The following is an 18,482-nucleotide window of genomic DNA, read 5'->3' as shown; positions in this document are numbered from 1 at the left end:
TGCTCGCCTTCTTTTTGAAGGAAAGAATCATTTACATCCAGATAATAGCACTTTTCTACTTCAGCCGTGGTATCGCCATAACAGGTCACAAGGACAGTTTCCAAATCGCGCAGTAAGGACAACACATTGTCATCAACCTTTTCCTCGTAGCGTGTGCTGAAAAATAAATAACTTGGTTTCGGTAAATCGGAAAATTTCAATGCGTGTTCTCTGGCTAGCAGGGGCGGCTGGTCTTCATCTATCACTATAACACTGTTCACGCAATGAACAAATCCCGAGAAGATATGTTGTCTGTCTGAGGCCGGACAACACAGTAGACAATGTAAACTGATAATACGAAACTCTCTTTGATCTTCAGACAGGTCTTCAACAGACGGTGTTTCAGTGAAGCTGCACTCTATCAGACCTTCCTTCTCTCCTATTATCCGCAGGTGACTCAATACAGCACTGGTAGCTTCTGATGACAACTCACACACAAATTTCAGAACTTCAACCATCGTCTTGACTTTTTCAAATGAATCAATTTGCGACAAGCAGGTGAGTTCTCCTTCTTTCGCACTCGTCAATTCCTGAACGATGAACCAGGCAGAAAGAAATTCCTAAATAGTCTTATGCAGGAAGAAAACGCCTTGTTCAGGACGACGTGAACTTGAAAGGTTGGAAATTTGAAAGAAACCGACAGACATAAATTTCTCAATGAGAGCGCGAATATCCTCAGGCAGTTTGCTGCGCTTGAAGTAAAGGCAGTCCTCCATAAGAGCATCAAACGCTAGCTTTCCTAACTTTGAGAGGTCTTCTTCGTATTCATCTACACTTGTAAATGTCTGCTCAGGATTTTTAGCTGCCACGTGATCAAACAGGGTGTCAAAAAAACTTTTGTACAGGTCCGCCCGAGAGGTTAAGAGTTCTGGATTTTCTTTGTCCTTCCAAGCTAGACACAGCATCAACAGGAGAAGTGGTATTTTCGCCATATCCCAAAGGTCGTGTTCACTCAAGAATTCAGTAAACTTCCCTACATCATCTTGGTGATGCAGGAACTTGAGTGCAAATTTTTTAATTTGCTCTTTACTGTCAAACCCATTCATCTCAAACTGAGCATGACTTGGTGCTCTTAGCTCTTCCTCCTTTGTCGGCCGGGTCGTCACCAGAGCAGTACAATCTGACAGTCGAGCTCCCTTCCAAATCTCATAAACAGGTGATGATTTTTCACCGCTGTACTCGTCATAGCCATCCAAAACAAGCAGGACTTTCTGCTGGTTCTCAAGAATGTATTCATACAATTTATTAATTACCGCCGGGTCATCAACAGACAACAGTTCAGCTTCTTGTAACATGGAGGTGATGTCTTGAATATTGCATATGTCTCTCAGCTTAATTAAAAGGAAAACTTCGAATTTTTTGAGAATTTTCTTGACGCCCCTTGACCAGTCTACAGCAAGCTTCTTTGTAAAGGTGGACTTTCCTATGCCAGGCCTTCCGTACACAAGAATTCGTTTAGGGATGAGATGATGTCTGCACCTCTCAAATATCTCAGTGTAATCTTCGAGCTTCTCCTTTTCTGTTCCAGTAAGTTTTCTGTCATCTCTCAGAAATGATAGCTCCACATACACCTCGTCAATGTCCATGGTGTCGTCTGGGTTCCAAGGGGTAATCATCACCTGGCTCATGGTACTCTTGTAAAATGACTTCAGCTGCTTTCGGCTGCTCTTCAAAAATGTAGCTGCAAATGGGGTTAAATAATAATAATAAAAAAAACCTTAATGTTATACCTTTCCATTACCCCAACCACACGATGCACTTTTTGGGGGAGGAGATGCAGTGTATGTTTTGCACACTGAACCAAGACAACAATACAGTCCAACCTCTCGACACCTCGATAATAAGCACTACCCAAGCCAAATGGAGTTTATTTCTGCATCATGTAAAACACTAACCTTGGCATCAGGCAAAGAACAATATTCAGACAAATCTAAGATAAAGAAAAACAAACCGCCCCAGCAGGTTTATACAAGGATCACATAGCCACAATTACGGTAATGTACAGCCATAACTAACTTCTCCAAACAGTGGGATGTTCAATATTGGTGGCGAATGAGTGGCAAGTAGGCACCACTGGTCACATGTGCCCATATCAGCCGCGCTGAAACAAAACTGTCCAGCTGTTTCACTGTGACGTAAACGCCCTTACATGTAGCTAAGCAAAGATATGCGATTATTCCTCCAGGCACCAGTTTGGACGCTATTTTCAAAACCAATTACGAGGGTCTTGATATTACACAGTGTTTCTCAGTTTATTAGTAAAATAAAAAAAACCTATTTCAGTATTAACAATAATTTGCAAATTACCGTTGGTTGATGGCTTGAAAAACCTTTTCATCTTCGACCATCGACTCTGCTCCCTGGAAGGCGAATCTGTTGACAATATAAAACACTATAGTCACTCTGCAGCCAGTTTTATTGTTTCCATGCATCTATTGTACTGCAACGGGTTTTCTATTTATCATTTATTGCAAAACCTAACATTTGAAACTCTTTATAAGATCACTAGAGATTCTTAAAGGGCTGTGTATAAAAGTGGGACGGGGACAAGGGGACGGGGACATTGGGACGCGTGTGTGGGGACTTGGGACTTGGGGACGCGAGGGGAGGGACGTGGGGACATCTGGTATGGGACGCGGGACGTATGGGACGCGGGGACACGGGGACGTGTGGGACGGGGACGCGGGGACGTCGAATGTAGGGGACGCGGGAGGTAAAGTCGGAGGTAAACGGGATATCTCTTTCTTCGTGAAACTGTGTTATTTAACCACATCGGACACCTTATGATGTTTACACAAAATATTTCTTCATATAGGAGTAGGCGCACTGACTATCTTGATTAGGGTTAAGCACTGTTAGCAAGCATTTACTGTTAGATTTGCCACTAAAAATATGTCAAACAAAATAGAATATTGTTTCAATAGTTGAATCCCCCGTGGTTTAGAGGCACATGCAATAGATTTCGGAGCTAGCACTCCGGGGTTGGAAGTTCGCTTATGCCACAAGTAATCTAGTTTCCTTTTTTATTTATTTGGAATCGAAAATAAATTTTGGCGACCGCTACCCACTCTACCCTGCTTAAGGCTCCAATTTTCTATCAGCAAGAAGACCAGGACAGCGGTTTCACTTTCTTCAATGCAGGGGGTCTTGGCCGAGTCTTCGTTTCGTAAACAGGCATGGAGGATCGAGGATTTCCACGGTAAGTTTCTACTGCTTTTGCTTTGATCATCACGCAACCCTTGCACATCCCTGACTATAATATACAGAAGTTTTAGGTTCAGAGATGTCTTCGGCTAAACTGAGCGTTATAACGTACGCAGATTTTGGAAAAGATATCTCGATATTTCACCACGTTGTGCATTGGTTTGCTCGATTAAAAGCGGCGTTTAATTCTTTCGCAGAAGGGAAATAACGACATCCAGTTCACTGTTTGGCGAGCGCGATCACTTCTCGCTTTACAACTCACTGCCACTTCTTATTTTAAGGGCCGTAAAGCATTATAGGAGATTCGTACATAACCGACTTGCCCTTGGGTGAATGAAAGTGTAACACAGAGGGTGGACGACCTGTGGCAGAAGCCGTGTCAGTCATTGAAAATATCCGATAAGCCATGGAAAAAAGCATTTTCATGTCACTATTAATCAAAGCGGGTTTTCTCTAAAAGTATTCAAGGTTTGTCTGAGGAGGCCAGAATGAAAAAAAAAGAGTCAGCGAGTACCACGTTGTGAACGGAAGGCAAAATAAACTCATTATTTTAATTTATGAAAACTTCACTTACATAATAAAGAATGTTTACATATTGACAAAACTGTCTACACCCAGAGGAAATCAATCTAACAAATTGCAAAACTGTTTTTCTGGTTAGCTAAGTCACTTTGCAACGAGACAGTTCAGTCAAATAACATGAACGTGAACAGCATGCTTTAATTTGTAAACACGTAATTCGGCTTATTGACCTTCTAATATTTGGTTGCTTTGTACGTTTATCTGGCCGCAAACTAAACTGCCAAGTAACTCTTTTACAAACATCTTTTCACTTACTTTTGCAATTGTGTAATCTGAAGAGTTGTAACACTGTAATAGCAAAAGGAACTTAGGACACTAGTTGCAATAAAACTGTAACGAGGAATGACTTGGTAACAAGCCATGAAAGGTATCCTCCGACTAGTTTTGGCTCGCGTGTCCCTAATTTCATAACAAATTGTAAGCAAATTATTATAATCTTTGTCTCATTTTCAATAACTTGGAATGAGTGCAACCATTGTCGTAGAAATGTAAATAGAATATGAACGACGTTACAACGCTAGTGCTCACTGCATCGTCAACAAAATTTCACTTTATAACTTACAGTTGATGGAGGCCAAAAATCCCCTATTGATTGAGAAGCAATCGCATGGTATGCATCGCACCTAATGCAAACAATTACTCTGAAACTTGTTAAAAAGGGCAGGTATCGCCTCAAAATGAAAACACAAACCAGTACTTAGTAATAATAGTTTTAAATCTTAACTACATGCTCTGTTTGCTGACGTTCAACGCTTTTACTCGTAAGTAGTGTTTCCGGCATGGAACGTTTTACAGTGTTGTTCATTTATAGTGAAATGTCCAACTGCTGAAAGAGGAAATCTTTATGCTCCTTGTTCAGGCGTTGCTTGACAATGGGATGAATGTCTAATTGTGCTCCGTCAAAGGTAGCGCTACTGATGCTGTTTCCTTTCTGAACGCAAGAAATATTTACATGAAAATAGACAGCCTGTTCCTTTCCAACTCTCAAGATCCCTGTATTTCTATCTTTCCAGGGACGGTGTTCTTTGTGTGTAATGGCGACGTCATGCGGAGGAGGAAAGAGTCCACCATCGGCCTTTCGAGCGAATTTGATTCCACATCCTGTACAAGTTGTCACTCGGGGATGATCAGACAGGAACACAAGAGAATACGAATTGATGTCCTCACGATGCCCTTCGTCTGTCTCTGCTAGACTTTCTTGCAAGACTTCGTGTTCTCCATTTCTTCGAACAATCTTCATTTTCACGGGCTGGCGATTCTGAGATGGAGTTTGCACTCTGTCTACATGTTCAACGATGAAGTTCTCTTTCTCCTTGGTCTTCTTCGCTCTTCTTCGTTGATGTGGCTTTTTACCAGCACTGCCAACATCCAGCCCATAAGTAGACATTTTTGTCACACTTGTCTGTACACCAGTTTTCTTGTGCCATGTTACGAAATCTACGAGTTTGCCCTTGAATTCTGCTGCCGCCAGTGTGTGAGCACAAAGACTGGAATGGTTGTATGCGGGACAGTCATCATCGCAACAGAATTTACCATTTTTGCATTGCCTTATAACATGCGGTTTCGCTGATGTATCCGATGCTACCAATAGAGTATCGTCTTCCCCAAAGCCATGTCTAACTTTATTCATTCGCAAGAGCCTCTGGGCCTTAGAGAATTGATGGGATAAAATGCTTTCTGGGATACCAGAGATGCCGGACTGTGTATGTGATATGGAGAGTGTGGAAAGCGTTTGTGACATAGGACCACTTTCTTTGGCTCTTCTGGTGTACGCTCTTCTGTCCGTAGGATTCATCTTTCTCCACTTTTCTGGGGATATCTTCAGGTGCTTATATTCATCTGAGAGTCTGCATTCCCCCTGGTCAATTATTGCTCCTTCCAGCAACGAATCTTGTTCCTTCACAAGTTCATGGCTCTTTTCAATAAGCGTTACGAGGTTCACACGTTTGTGGTCCGTCTTGAGGTTTAACAGGTGGTTTTCTGCTTCATTGTCGTTTATTGTGTATAGGGAATCCCCAAGTCCCGCCTTTTGTCGCATGGGTTTCAGCATCGATGCGTTGATCGTGTCAGCAACATTTTTGACAAACCAGTCGTAGAATGTGGGAGTTTGGTATGTGATTTTCCATTCTCGAGCATTCCAAACATCCTCCAGCGAGCACAGTTTTGCATAAAAGTCATCCGAATCATCGGAATCCACAATTCCGTGATACGAGATAGCTGCTGCATTATGACCAAATATGTCGTCGAGAAATTCATTTTGGTAACGCCCATTGATGCCTATACTGGAGAGTTTCATTTCAATGTTTTTACGCTGGTGGATAAAACAACGATGATGGTCAGCCACAGGGAACTCTTCATTGAATGCATTTGACAAAGCACGTTCGCCATCAGTGCCGAAGGCTTGAAGAGACACGGTGTTTGGATTGAATCGCTTAACTGATGAGGCTAAATATCGGTACGTTTGTTCCGTTTTGCTCTGATGAACAAGCATGGGACCAAGGAAAACAGGTGATTTACCTGTGGTTACGTTTACAATTTTGCGGCACCTGTAGGTCGTTGGAGTCACGCTAAAATTGCCAAGATTGAATGTTGGATCAATACCAAGAATTGAAAAATCGTCTTCCTGACAACAGTACAGCTCGATATCTTTTAGCTGCCTGTCAGTGGCAAGGAAGGCCATAGGCTCTGGTGCACCAACTACCTCAGTCTCTGACATAACCATCTTTAGTTTTGCACTTTTCCATAGCTTCAAGCAAGATATCTCTACTGGAACTAGCTGACGGCATAAAGGATGCCGAAGTAGACGATAATACGTTCTGCACCTGCCTGGAATTTCGCGGCAGATCACTTTTAGAGCGGCAAAACTCCAATCCCCCCTTCTGACGTACAGCTTCGAAAAAGACCTCTCGGGGTTGGCAGCTTCTGGATATTTCTTTCAGCTGTTCGAATGTGCTTGGTTTCGTTCGAACATAAGGCTCTGTGTTGTTTTTTGAATTTCCATGTTCCTTAAGGTTCAAAAGGGTTTCTTCACCTTCAAAGTAATACTGAAGCAATGCCAGTCGGTGCCTTCTCGACTTGCTATCGTACACGAAAGACATCCGCTTCCGATATTGTGCCTCCTTGTCGTGGTGAAGATACTGCTTAACCACCATGATGTAATCAGCGTCTGTTCTTTTCTGCCTTGTCACTTGAACATCCAGGATATGGCCACTTTTGTTTCTCTCAACAGCAATATAGCTTTTCGGGGAGCCAATATGGACCCACTTGCCAAGATCGTCCGCCCGCACATCTTCGGGGTGGGGGAGAGCATCTAAATCTATTACAAACGAAGCATTCTCCATCACCTGAAGGGGGACTTCAGTGCAACATGGTTCTTTCACTCTCAGCAGAATGTCTACACTCTCTTTACTGGAATATGGTGATTGTCTGCCTTTCTCGTAATAAGGAAGGCGGCTGTCGTCTTCGTAATACTTCTTGAATTCCTAAAAAAAAACATTGTTTCATAAGACATTCTATAAAACAGCACCTTCATGTTTAATTAACCCATTGCTATTTTGGGATGATTCGTTAATCACCAACTGACGATTCTAAAAGTCGGAAAACTGTTACAGTGGTTGGTCTCGCTACAACTTTGATGGAACAAGGAACGATAAAAATGACTTAAACTGCGTGCGCTAAGAACAATCATGGAACCTCAGTGGCTCATTTGGGTAATATAAACTATGTAGAGTAGCTTGATCTTGAAAATTACTTCCTTAAACAGTCATTTTCATGTATAACGTCGCTTTTGAGGGAAGAAAAAGTACTGTAAAACGGCGTTTTTCTACGGTTGTAGCTTATTTAGAAAATTGTCACTTTAAAATTGAGACCACTGACTGTCATCATAAAAATGTTTGGACTGTAGTTCATGATTATCTCGCAAATGAACTGACTGGAGAACGAACGGTTTGTATATTAGCTGGAGAATCACCCTAAAATGTCAGTACTTATTAGATACCGTATAAGTTATCATTATGTGTCACTCAATGTACCTGCTGACTATCCTCAGATTCCTCCTCTTCCTCACTCGTGTCGATTATCTCGATTGCTCGCCTTACAAACGCGATTTCCTCCCGCACAACTGTTTTGCTGTATATATAAAAATAATAATAATAAAAGGAAATTAACCAACTCTTGCATCATCCAAAAACGTTCACCACTGGAAAGGGCGCCTTGAAAGAAAAGTGATTTGTGATTTGTCGAAAAGTAACGAAGATATAGCTCCTCGAAGTCGCGAAACTTTTCAGACGTTTGTATGGTGGGGACAAGTTTACAAACGTCTATAAATTTTTGCAACTTTGCCAATGTTACCAATTTGAAGGCGCTCTGTCCAGTGGTGTCAAAGGAATTTCACTAACTGGTCCATGTCAAATGTTGAAAAAACCGTGGAGGGGTCTATTAGCATCCCCCAAATTTGCATATCCAAGAATTACCAGCTGCTTAATTACTTTTAAAACCTACCTCTTAATTTTCTTAGCATTTGGGGAATTGACAGGGCTGCTATCCGCCTAAATAAAATCAAAGGTTAAAAATTAATACAAAAATCAACATCACCCAAATTTAACCTGGACTGATGTGTAAGATTTTTAATTTGCGTTTATCTTCAATGGTTGTGGAAGGACACGTTGTTAATCCATTACTAGGCAGATCACATGATGAATTTATAGCTGAGATTTTAGCAACCTCTCGTTCCCATGGTAAAGCCTGAGCTGGTCAAACAAGCAAAACATCTCCTTTATTTAAAATGTATTCAAAATTCAGTTGGGGTTTTAAGTCGGACAATAAATCTTCTCTATTACAAAAGATTGCCCTGGCGTACTAGTTATTATTGATACGAAGAAAATAAAAAAGGGTTGTCGTGACTATAATGTAGCTTGTTTTTGCACTTAATAACGAAACTACTACTGACAGGACAAAAAACCTTTAATATAGTAAAAGAACGTACCGTATCAAAGACTTCATCCTGACTTTGTTTGAAAACACTATAGAGAAAAAATGAAAATAGCAGTGTTAACGAAAACTTGAAATCAGAATTGCTGTGCAACCTCATGACCCTATTTCAATGAAAATATCATGTTACTTTAATCTAGAAACATTAGCAAAGAAGCCAAGTTGGCCGTGAACAGCCACGCAAAGTGACAATGCATTCTTTCTATACATGTAAAATACTGTAGTAACATTAAGGCTTTTTTATACATGCAAAACAACTGAAAATAATCGTGACGAAGCACACCTTCTACTCCGCTTGCAAACTCTAGCATCTTCTGTATCTTCGTCCGATAAGTAGTTCAAATCTGAACAATCTGGCGACCAAAAATGCAAATCGTTAAACTAAGTATTGCCTATAGAATCCTTCAAGCTCAAAATTTACAAGATTCAAACAAGGATGTGTTAGGATTTTAGTGATAATCGAGACAAACGCAAGATAGCCTTACCTTGGAAATCCTCCATGACGATAAACGTGACGAAGAACCCCCAGCGTTGAATAAAGTGAGACCGCTGTCCATGTCTCCTTGCTGGAATATTGGGACCATAAGGAGGGTAGGGCGGGTTGTGAAGAAAGAGGTATCGCATTTACCTTCGACTTAAACAATAAACATTAACGTCCCCACGTCCCCCGGGTCCCTATATTTGACGTCCCCGCGTCCCCGTCCCCGTCCCCGTCCCATACGTCCCCGCGTCCCATGCTTGATGTCCCCACGTCCCTCCCCACGCGTCCCCAGGTCCCAAGTCCCCACACACGCGTCCCAATGTCCCCGTCCCCTTGTCCCCGTCCCACTTTTATACACAGCCTTCTTAAAGGAAACCTCTACTCTCGAAACATATTAACGTTTAATTGTTGAAAATACAATCTACTTTGAAATTTCTTTGGAAAACATGGAAACACTATTTGATTATCGCCTATTTTCGCTTTTTAAATTTCCCGGGCGCTGCCATCTTGGATTTCATGACGTAATACGGTTGCTCAATTGAATTGTTTCGCACAAAAGAACTTCGGCTGAAAAACAAAAGCGGCAACCGTTACACATCCTAAAATGCAAAATGGCTGCGCCCAGGAAATTTAAAAGTGGAAGTGTTCGATAATCATATCTAATTTTTAACATACTTGAATGTCACTTCCACGTTTTAGACTAAAATTTACAATTTGGACACTATTTCCAACACTTAGCCGTCAATTTCTTGTCAGAGGGGAGGTTCCCTTTGATACAATCTAACAGAAACTGACTCGAATTACTTAATACATTAAATAGAGGAGATGGTCGATACCCAAAGACTGCTCTTCTTTTGACTGATCCTTGTTTCAAACTATGAATTATGTCCCTGGGATCCAAGAATATAGAATTCTTAGATAAGCTATTGATGCTCAGACACCACAAACAGTTTTAAATCGCAGAACACAGTGATGACAGTGCAAATAATACTGGGGTCATAGATTATTTGGCTGGTGAATTGACCACATGCCTCAGAAGCAAAAAGAAGTCTTGGACAACTACAACATCTCTAGAGCTACAAAAGTCACCATCAGACAAAATTTCCTGTCCCTTGTAGAGAGACGAGTGTTCACAGGAGGTATTAGAAAAGTAACTGAGTAAGTGAACTGGCGATTGCGGCACGAATCATGCATGGCTTCAAGTAACCATGATCGTGGATTTCTAACAAAGCACAAGTCAAAGACAAACAGAAGAATAAAACACGTGTCATATTGTTATTGAGACATCTGTTTGTCTTTTTGTGCATTATCATGCAACACTTGTTACCGCTTAAAAAGGCCAAGGAAATTAAAGTAAAATTTTTAGTACAGGGCAAGTTTGTCCAAAGTTGCCATTCAACTGGATAAAAAATTACCAACATTTTAGTGTCCACCCAAGATAAATACTTTGCCAATTAACTATCCAAAAATAAAATTCCCTCATTTTTAAGTGACGCTGCAGAATAATTTAGACTCTTCACTGAATTGACACAAACTTCCCCGTCTTTTCTCCAAGTGAAAAATTTGCCTGTCGCAAATAGCATGTTAGTGTTCTATGCTATGTTCGCTCCAAGCCAAACATTCTTCACCTGAAGTCAATTTTGCTTAGCTCCTGCAGGTGACACGGACACTAAAGGCATCATGGGAAGGGTAAAATTCTTTATATCCCCGTAATTTATGAAGTGAACATAAATATCACCTAGCTCCTCCTATGAACCAAGAGTGCATAACCTACTCTAATGTAACTTGTAGGAATTAATTATAACCTGCATGTTCTGAAGCTGTAGAAAAACTTTGCTGAGAGGACTGGGCACTAGAACAGGATGACACTGGAGCTTCTTTACTTGATGCCAAAAGAACATCTAAACAAACAAAATAAAACAGCTTTGTTATGATGTGGAATAAAAAGTGTTCACACTAGTACATGTAGGTTTGGCTGAGGTTTTCATGCTTGTAAGAAATGTATATCTACTTCATAGATTAGAATAAGATTTGCCCCCCACAACTGCTATGGGTTGAAATCAAAGATCCTCTTTTGTCTACCAGTTTTGAACATTAACCTCCACGTTTCTTTCAGTACTCAAGAATTTTGTGTCAACAATGTTTGAGTCACAAGCTGAAAGGTTACAATTTCCTTCTATAATTTCATTTTTGGCTTGCTTAGGTGACTTTCTTGCACCAATTCTGTAATTTAACAACCCCAAGTTCATCCATCTGTTTGCTGGAAAACAGTCCATGAATAAGACATGGGCCAAAATTAAGTTTTCATTACCAGTCTCTCGCATTTTGGTCACTCACATTTTCAACATGGTAAAAATTGCACTTTCTTTTGATTAGCACCTGTGTTTACTTGGTTTTGTCTGCCGGTCGATCAATCTCCAGATTTTTGGTGTTTTGAGGTATTGAGAGGTCTTCTACTTTTGAACTAACAATAAAACATTAATTGTTAGCTAAGACATCCTATGTATCATGTCTCTTGGATTATCTTCTGTTTTCAAATTTTGGTCCATCCTTTTGTAATCCTTTAAACCTTAAGAGTGATCAGCATCACATTTCTCCTTGTGACATCAATATTTATCAGAATCAGAGTGGTCAAGTGAATTAGGGACACGATCACACAAGATGATGAACAGCCAAAAAACACAGTGAAAAGGACAGCACAACTGCAGCTAAGCAAAAAGCAAATGACTTTTGGACGAGCAATGCCACAAAAACAACTGCAAATGAGCATCACAGAGTATTTCTGCTAGAACTCCCGGGCTGACGCTGTGTCCATCGCACAACAGGAAGTCCTGCTAGCATGCTCAAGATTAAAGACCGTGCCTCCAGTAATACAGAAGTATTTTTGGCACAGTCCATGACTATGTGGGAAAAGCATAATACTGGAATCTAGAAAGAAAATTTGGGAAATTGGGGCATTTTTTTTAGAGATAATTACTACGAAAACCACCGATGCGTGGAATGGGACCGAATTTTCATATCACCACCCCGCCCACTTTCGTTAACAAATTCCATAAATTCCTGGGGCCAGCGGCAAAAAAAAGTGTCGCTGCTTGGCGCCGTTTCTATTGTACTAGTAGAAAAACACATCGCTGAAATCATTGAAAGATTCGTCTTTAAAATTGCGGGTCCAAGTGGAAAATGGATAAAGACTTTTATGAGTACAGAGGAGGTTAAACGGGCCTTGTTAGCCTTTTACAGGTCCATTTTCCATCGGTCGTGTTGTTTCGGAGTACACGCCGAATAGCTGTATTCGATGTTCCTGCAGCAATGTTACAATGCTCATTCGTATGCTTATACAACTCACCAGCAGTCATTGAAGCTCTATCAGTCTTTAGAAATCTTATAAATTTGCTTTACGCCAGCTGCACGCGTTTTTTTGTGATTCCTGTATCGCCTTTTTCTACCACTTCTTTCCAGATTTTCCGCACAGTATGGAATTTGACCCTGTTTCTCACAGCAATGGCTGAGAAATTTCCCGGGAAAAAGCCAGTTACAAAGTCACCGCCATCTTCGACAATATCTTCTACTATTTTTCTTCTCAAATCAAGTTGAAGAGGTCTCCCGTTGATGTAAAATCTACCTCGTTTACTGGTAGCTTCCGCCATTGCAACAAGGGCTCTCGTGTTTGTTTTTACTAGTAAAAAAAAACTACACAAAGTTGCCGCCCACCGCCAGTATCCAGGAATTTGTGGAATTTGTTAACGAAAGTGGGCGGGGATCGAAGTGATACAAAAATTCGGCCCCGTTCCACGCATCGGTGGTTTTCGTAATAGGCAAAAATTATTCAATAATTAAACAGTAAAATACATTAAACAGTGTATGGCATTTTTTTTTCAAATTAAAGCTTTATTATCTCAGAAAATACATGGTTATACCCCCAATTTTTGTTTTTGAATACCAAGAGCGCTTGCTAAGTTCTGCTTTCACAGCATAGTTTTAAACCACGCAAAAATATCCCTGTATTTATAGGCACCACCCATGGGAAACTCAAGTATCTCAAGATGCACAGAGCGTATGTGCAGTAACAAAAGTAGGCACTGTCCACAACCTTGCATAAATTTCATTTAGCTAGGTTTAAATGTTGATATTAGGTGTTAAAGGGTTAATCAGTATAATCAGTACCTTGATAGTGGGGCCACTGCTTGAAAACATTATGATCACTTAAAATGTTGTGTAACGTTTTATGGTCGTACGTCGGAACGATAGATAGAGAGAGACGCGAGTGCTAGTCAACTCCTAGTTTAATGCAGGCTTCTGTGTTCTCAGAGTTACAATAAATCAATAAAGTACTCTTATACAAACACGCGATATGCGTGGGGTAATCAGGTGTCGATTACACTACTATAATTATCATATCGAGATCACGCAAGTTAGTGTCACAATACAATGTCACAATCCGGTATCGTTACATCTCCCTTTTCTTAAAGTTAAGTGTTCATGACATAATCCTCATGCCAAGCTGGTGGTTTCTTGATACGGGAGGACCTCCGCAGTTGGACAGCAGGCTGGTCGGGATTGATAGCCAATTCTGCGTCTTGACTTGCGCTGGGAGGCTTTGCAGTCTGTGGATGATCGTGCGAAAGATCTTCTTCGACAGAAAGAGGTGGCGGTGTCTCAGCAGTTGTTCTGAGCTGACGCCTGTTGCGACGGTAGGGGCGACCGGCAACTTCCACTTCATACGAGCGGTTTGGAAGGATCTTCACTCAACTTCCAAGAGACCATTTAGTTTCACCAGGGAGTTTCATTCTGATCGCTTGACCTGGCTGTAGTGGTGTTAGCGGTTGACTCTTCGAGTTGTACCGCTGCTCTTGTATGGCTTTGCGCTTTGCCAACTTGTCTCCTGTCTGGCTGTCTACTTTTGGCTCCAGCAGTTTGGTGTGGGTTGGCAACAGCGTTCGTGTTCTTCTGCCCATCAGACGTTGGACTGGTGAGGTTCCTAAACCTTCTGACGGGGTGTTTCTCCAGTCTAAAAACGCCAGTAGAGGATCTTTGTTGTCGGCTCGTGCTTTCTTCAGCAGCGCTTTGCAAACTTTCACGGCGTTCTCCGCTTTTCCGTTCGACTGAGGATAGCGTGGGTTGAGGTCTTGTGCTCAAATCTCCACGTCTCGGCGAAATTCGCAAATTCAGACGAGCTGAATTGTGTCCCGTTGTCTGTAACAAGGACTTCCGGAATACCATGTCTGGCAAACTGGACTTTAAGTGCGTGGATCACGCTTGCTGACGTTATTCGTTTCAGTTCCTGTACTTCGAAGTAATTTGACCAGTAGTCCACCATTATCAGGAACTGTTGTGGTCCAAGCTCGAAAATGTCAGCTCCAACTTTGGACCATGGGCGACTGGGCATTTCATGCTGCTGGAGTTCCTCTCGGCATTGCTCTGGCTGGTATGACTGGCAAACGCTGCACTTGGAAACGTAATCTTTGACTTCCGCGTTGATTCTTGGTCAGTAGAGTAGCTCCCGGGCTCTCCTTAGGCATCCACCGATTCCTATGTGCGACCTGTGGATTTCTTTGAGCATATCAGCTCGCAGCGATTGAGGAACAACCAGGCGTTCTCCGCGATAAACCAGTCCACCATCTTCAACTAGCTCGCTTCGGCTGTCGAAGTAAGGTACAAGCTTTGCAGGGCAGTCTTTTCGACATAATGGCCACCCTTTGTGTATCGCACCAATGAGTAGCTGCATCTCTGGGTCATCTGCTGTGACTCGTTTGAACTGTTGTAGTCGGTTGGGCGATACAGAAAGTCCATCTTCATGTTGAACTTCTCGTAAGGCGCGTACTTCACTGTTGTCGTGCTGGGCGTCCTCGGTTGTGAGCCTGTAGGCACGGCTCAGGGCATCTGCAATGAACATTAGACGGCCTTTCTTGTACTGAATGTCCAGAGAATAGTTTTGTAACGCCATGCGCATTCTCTGTAGTCGTTTGGGTGACTGCTGTATAGGCTTCTTGAATACGGCTTGTAGAGGCTCATGGTCAGACTCGACGTGTACGATGTCTCGGCCATATATGTACTGGTCAAACTTGTGACAAGACCATACGATGGCAAGAAGCTCTTTCTCGATCTGGGCGTATCTGGTTTCAGTGTCTGTAAGCGCTCTTGAGGCGTAACACACTGGCTGACCTTTCTGCATGAGGACAGCTCCCAGACCTGTTTCAGATGCGTCGCACTGAATGGTAACTTCTTCATTCACGTTGCAGTACTTGAGTACTGGAGATTCAGTTAGGTACTTCTTCACAGTATTAAACGCGATACTGTGCTGCGTCATCCACTGCCACTCCACGTCTTTATCTCCTAATCTCCGCAACGGCTCTGTCATTTCGCTCAGATGCGGCATGAACTTAGAAAGGTAATTCACCATTCCAAGGAAACGTTTAAGTGCTGTGGCGTCTTCTGGCTCAGGCATGGCAATGATCGCTTCAATCTTCCGGGGGTCGGGTTTGAGTCCCTCGGAAGTGAGCAGGTGCCCCATGAATGGTACCTTTGTCTGAGCACGACTGACTTTCTGTTTGTTCAGTTTCAGGTTCCATTCTCTGCATCTTGTGAAGAATGATCGCTCATTTTGTTCTAAGCTCTTGTAAGCGTCTTCAGTGGTGTCGCCGAAACCAGCGATAACAAAGTCATCAGCAATGACTTCTACGCCTTGAAGCCCCTCCACAAATTCGTGCATGGTTCTTTGCCATACTTCTGGAGCGGAACTGATACCGAAGGGCATGCGAAGCCAACGGTAGCGTCCGAAGGGAGTGTTGAACGTCGTTTTGTAGCTTGACTCGCGGTCTAGTTTCTTCTGCCAGAATCCGTCTTTTGCGTCAACCACTGTAAAAAGCTTAGCTTTGTCAAGTCGAGTAGCGACCTCTTCTATGGTAGGCATCTGGTAGTGCTCTCGCTTGATCGCTTCGTTCAGATCCCTTGGGTCCAAACAAATTCGAATTTTGTTCGGCTTTATTACTGCCAGCATACTTGAGACCCATTCTGTTGGCTCTGTTACTGGTGTGATGACGTTTCGCTGTACTAATTCGTCTAACTTTTCCTTGATTTGTGGGCGTACTGCAACTGGTACTCTCCTCGGGGGGTGAACTTTCGGTTTTACCCTCTCGTCCGTGATAATTTTGTACTCGCCTGGAAGTTCTCCAAGTCCTTCAAACACATCTTTGTATTCTTCAAGGATCGTGTTACTTTCTGGCGATATCGTGAGCGATAATACGTCACAATCAGCTAGCGTGACGATTCCAAGCGCGATACTTGTGTTGAGTGATAGGATAGGCTGATAATCGCCATTTACAACATTAAAAGTCAGAGCTTTCTTTCTGTCCTTATGACAGACTGGGAGGTTTATCTTTCCGGCGATTTGTTTTCGTTCACCAGTGTAGGAAACGATTGATTTGTTGCATTTCCTTAGCATTTCGACAGTGTCATCTCCGGTGATTGATTTGTACACTTTGAGTGGTAATAAATCGCATTCGGATCCAGTGTTCACTTGAAAACGGACTACATTTCCGGCCTGCCGTCGGTTTACGTGCAAATTTACAAGGGCTTTGTTCGCACGACTAGGCTGTTCTCCAACGGTGCAAATTTCATATTGATCAGGTCCATTATCTAATTGCACGGTTGCAACAGTTTTGCTTCGGCAAAGCGATTGGTAGTGGTTCATGTTGCCACATCGGTGACATTTCTGACCAAATGCCGGACATTTTTGCTTTGCGTGTGACGTTCCACATCTGCCGCAATTACCACGCGATGTTTGTTTTTGATGTTTGCTGTTTGCTGCACGCGATGGCATCGACGGTCTGTTGTTTTTCGAGCGACCCTGTTTTAACGCATTGACGTTTGCGCTTGCACCCATCAGCTTCACTTGGTGCTCCGTTTGTTCGGCTGCTTTGATAAGATCGACGGCTTTTTGCAGTGTCAAATCATTGCATCGAAGCAGTCTCTCACGCATCTTGTCGTCTCGAATTCCTAAAACGATCCTGTCACGCAAAATCTCCTCTGGGGTAATGTCCTCGTGTTGGCAGTTTTTAGCGATTGTTCTTAACTCTGTAAGATACGCTGCGATATTCTCGCCAGGCTCTTGCTTGCGATTGTTAAATCGGAGGCGTTCGTAGATAACCTGTGTTCGCGGTTCGCAGTATGCGTCAAACTTTGCTAGCACGTGTTCTATTTTGGTTTCGTCTTCGTCCTCTCCCCATTCAAAGGCATCGAAGGCTTTCGTGGCATCTTCTCCAATAACTGACAAGAGCGTAGAAACTCTTACCAGTGGCTCCTGTTTAGAAATTCCTGTGGCGATTTCATATCGTGACCAGACTTTCTTCCACGCTTTCCAATTTGTGGCTACGTTGTCGTCCATGACAAGCGCTTTTGGCGGTGGCAAGTTTGCAGGAGGCATGAATATTTGTGCAGGCGGAGCGGGCAAGATTTCTGGAGCTTCTTCAGATGTCCCTCCTGCCGGCATCGTGGTTCAGGTTCTGTCTGACACCATGTAACGTTTTATGGTCGTACGTCGGAACGATAGATAGAGAGAGACGCGAGTGCTAGTCAACTCCTAGTTTAATGCAGGCTTTAGCCTGTTCCAGGCTCCTAGAGAGAAGCGCGAAGGAGAGGGCGAGGGGACGAAAACGAGGGGGGCTGGGGAGAGAAAAAGAGGGAAAGAAGAGGAGCCTGTAATCATTCTCTTAAACACCTCATGCCGGTATACCAGCTCCCGGTATACCCTCTGATTGGTCAGTTTTGACAGTTCAGACATCACTCAAAAGATATCGCGAAAGAATCTGAAAGAGTCAAAATGGCGAGTGTGTTACACGCGCGTGGTTTTGATGAGACTGAGTTTAATGCAGTTTTAGAGAATTGTCTTCGAGATTTTCCGCAAGTTAAAGTACTCAGGAAGGAGCAAAAAGCGTGCCTCTCAATCTAGCTCGTGGGAAAGACGTTTTCACCATTCTACCCACCGGTTTCGGGAAGAGCTTGATATTTCAACTGTTTCCTCGAGTCTCGAGTGCTTTGTGCTCAAGTGAAGTCAAGCCGTTGTCAACCATTATAGTGGTTTCTCCGTTGGTTTCAGTGATGAGAGATCAGGTCGAGCAGTTAATACAACTAGGGTTCTCGGCCGCAGCAATAGGAATTGGCGACGAATGTATAACAAATGCTATAGCTC

General features: G+C 42.6%; 2 protein-coding genes, 1 long non-coding RNA gene and 1 pseudogene across 4 annotated transcripts in view; 1 reads left to right on the top strand and 3 right to left on the bottom strand.

Annotated features, from left to right (window-relative positions):
* LOC146456791 (NLR family CARD domain-containing protein 4-like) overlaps positions 1-18,482 on the bottom strand; it is a 180,480-nt gene that overhangs the window by 12,575 nt on the left and 149,423 nt on the right. The gene's annotated exons all lie outside the window — the stretch shown is intronic.
* The window catches only part of LOC146456795 (uncharacterized), a 79,448-nt gene that overhangs the window by 12,757 nt on the left and 48,209 nt on the right, over positions 1-18,482 (top strand). The window lies entirely within an intron of this gene.
* LOC146456798 (NLR family CARD domain-containing protein 4-like) lies at positions 25-13,503 on the bottom strand. Its single transcript, XM_085092779.1, has 4 exons — positions 13,460-13,503; positions 11,101-11,196; positions 2,347-2,412; positions 25-1,720 (listed from the first exon to the last, which is right to left on the bottom strand). The coding sequence occupies exons 3-4, from the start codon at positions 2,375-2,377 to the stop codon at positions 600-602; spliced, it is 1,152 nt and encodes a 383-aa protein (XP_084948905.1). The 5' UTR covers positions 2,378-2,412; positions 11,101-11,196; positions 13,460-13,503; the 3' UTR covers positions 25-599.
* Positions 4,437-8,230, bottom strand: LOC146456799 (uncharacterized; annotated as a pseudogene). The gene is made up of 3 exons (XR_014858717.1): positions 8,223-8,230; positions 7,857-7,995; positions 4,437-7,307 (listed from the first exon to the last, which is right to left on the bottom strand). The product of XR_014858717.1 is annotated as an uncharacterized LOC146456799 (transcript).

The sequence above is a fragment of the Pavona decussata genome, unplaced genomic scaffold (genome assembly GCF_977016875.1).
Source record: "Pavona decussata unplaced genomic scaffold, jaPavDecu1.1 SCAFFOLD_254, whole genome shotgun sequence".
In the NCBI taxonomy this organism is placed as follows: Eukaryota; Metazoa; Cnidaria; class Anthozoa; order Scleractinia; family Agariciidae; genus Pavona; species Pavona decussata.
This window is presented reverse-complemented; position numbering and strand designations above follow the sequence as displayed.

Coding starts and splice junctions, on each gene's coding strand:
- LOC146456798 (XM_085092779.1), bottom strand. CDS start 2,377: ATGAAAAGGTTTTTCAAGCCATCAACCAACG. Junction 1,721..2,346: donor TTTCAAGCCATCAACCAACG/GTAATTTGCAAA, acceptor CCCCATTTGCAG/CTACATTTTTGAAGAGCAGC.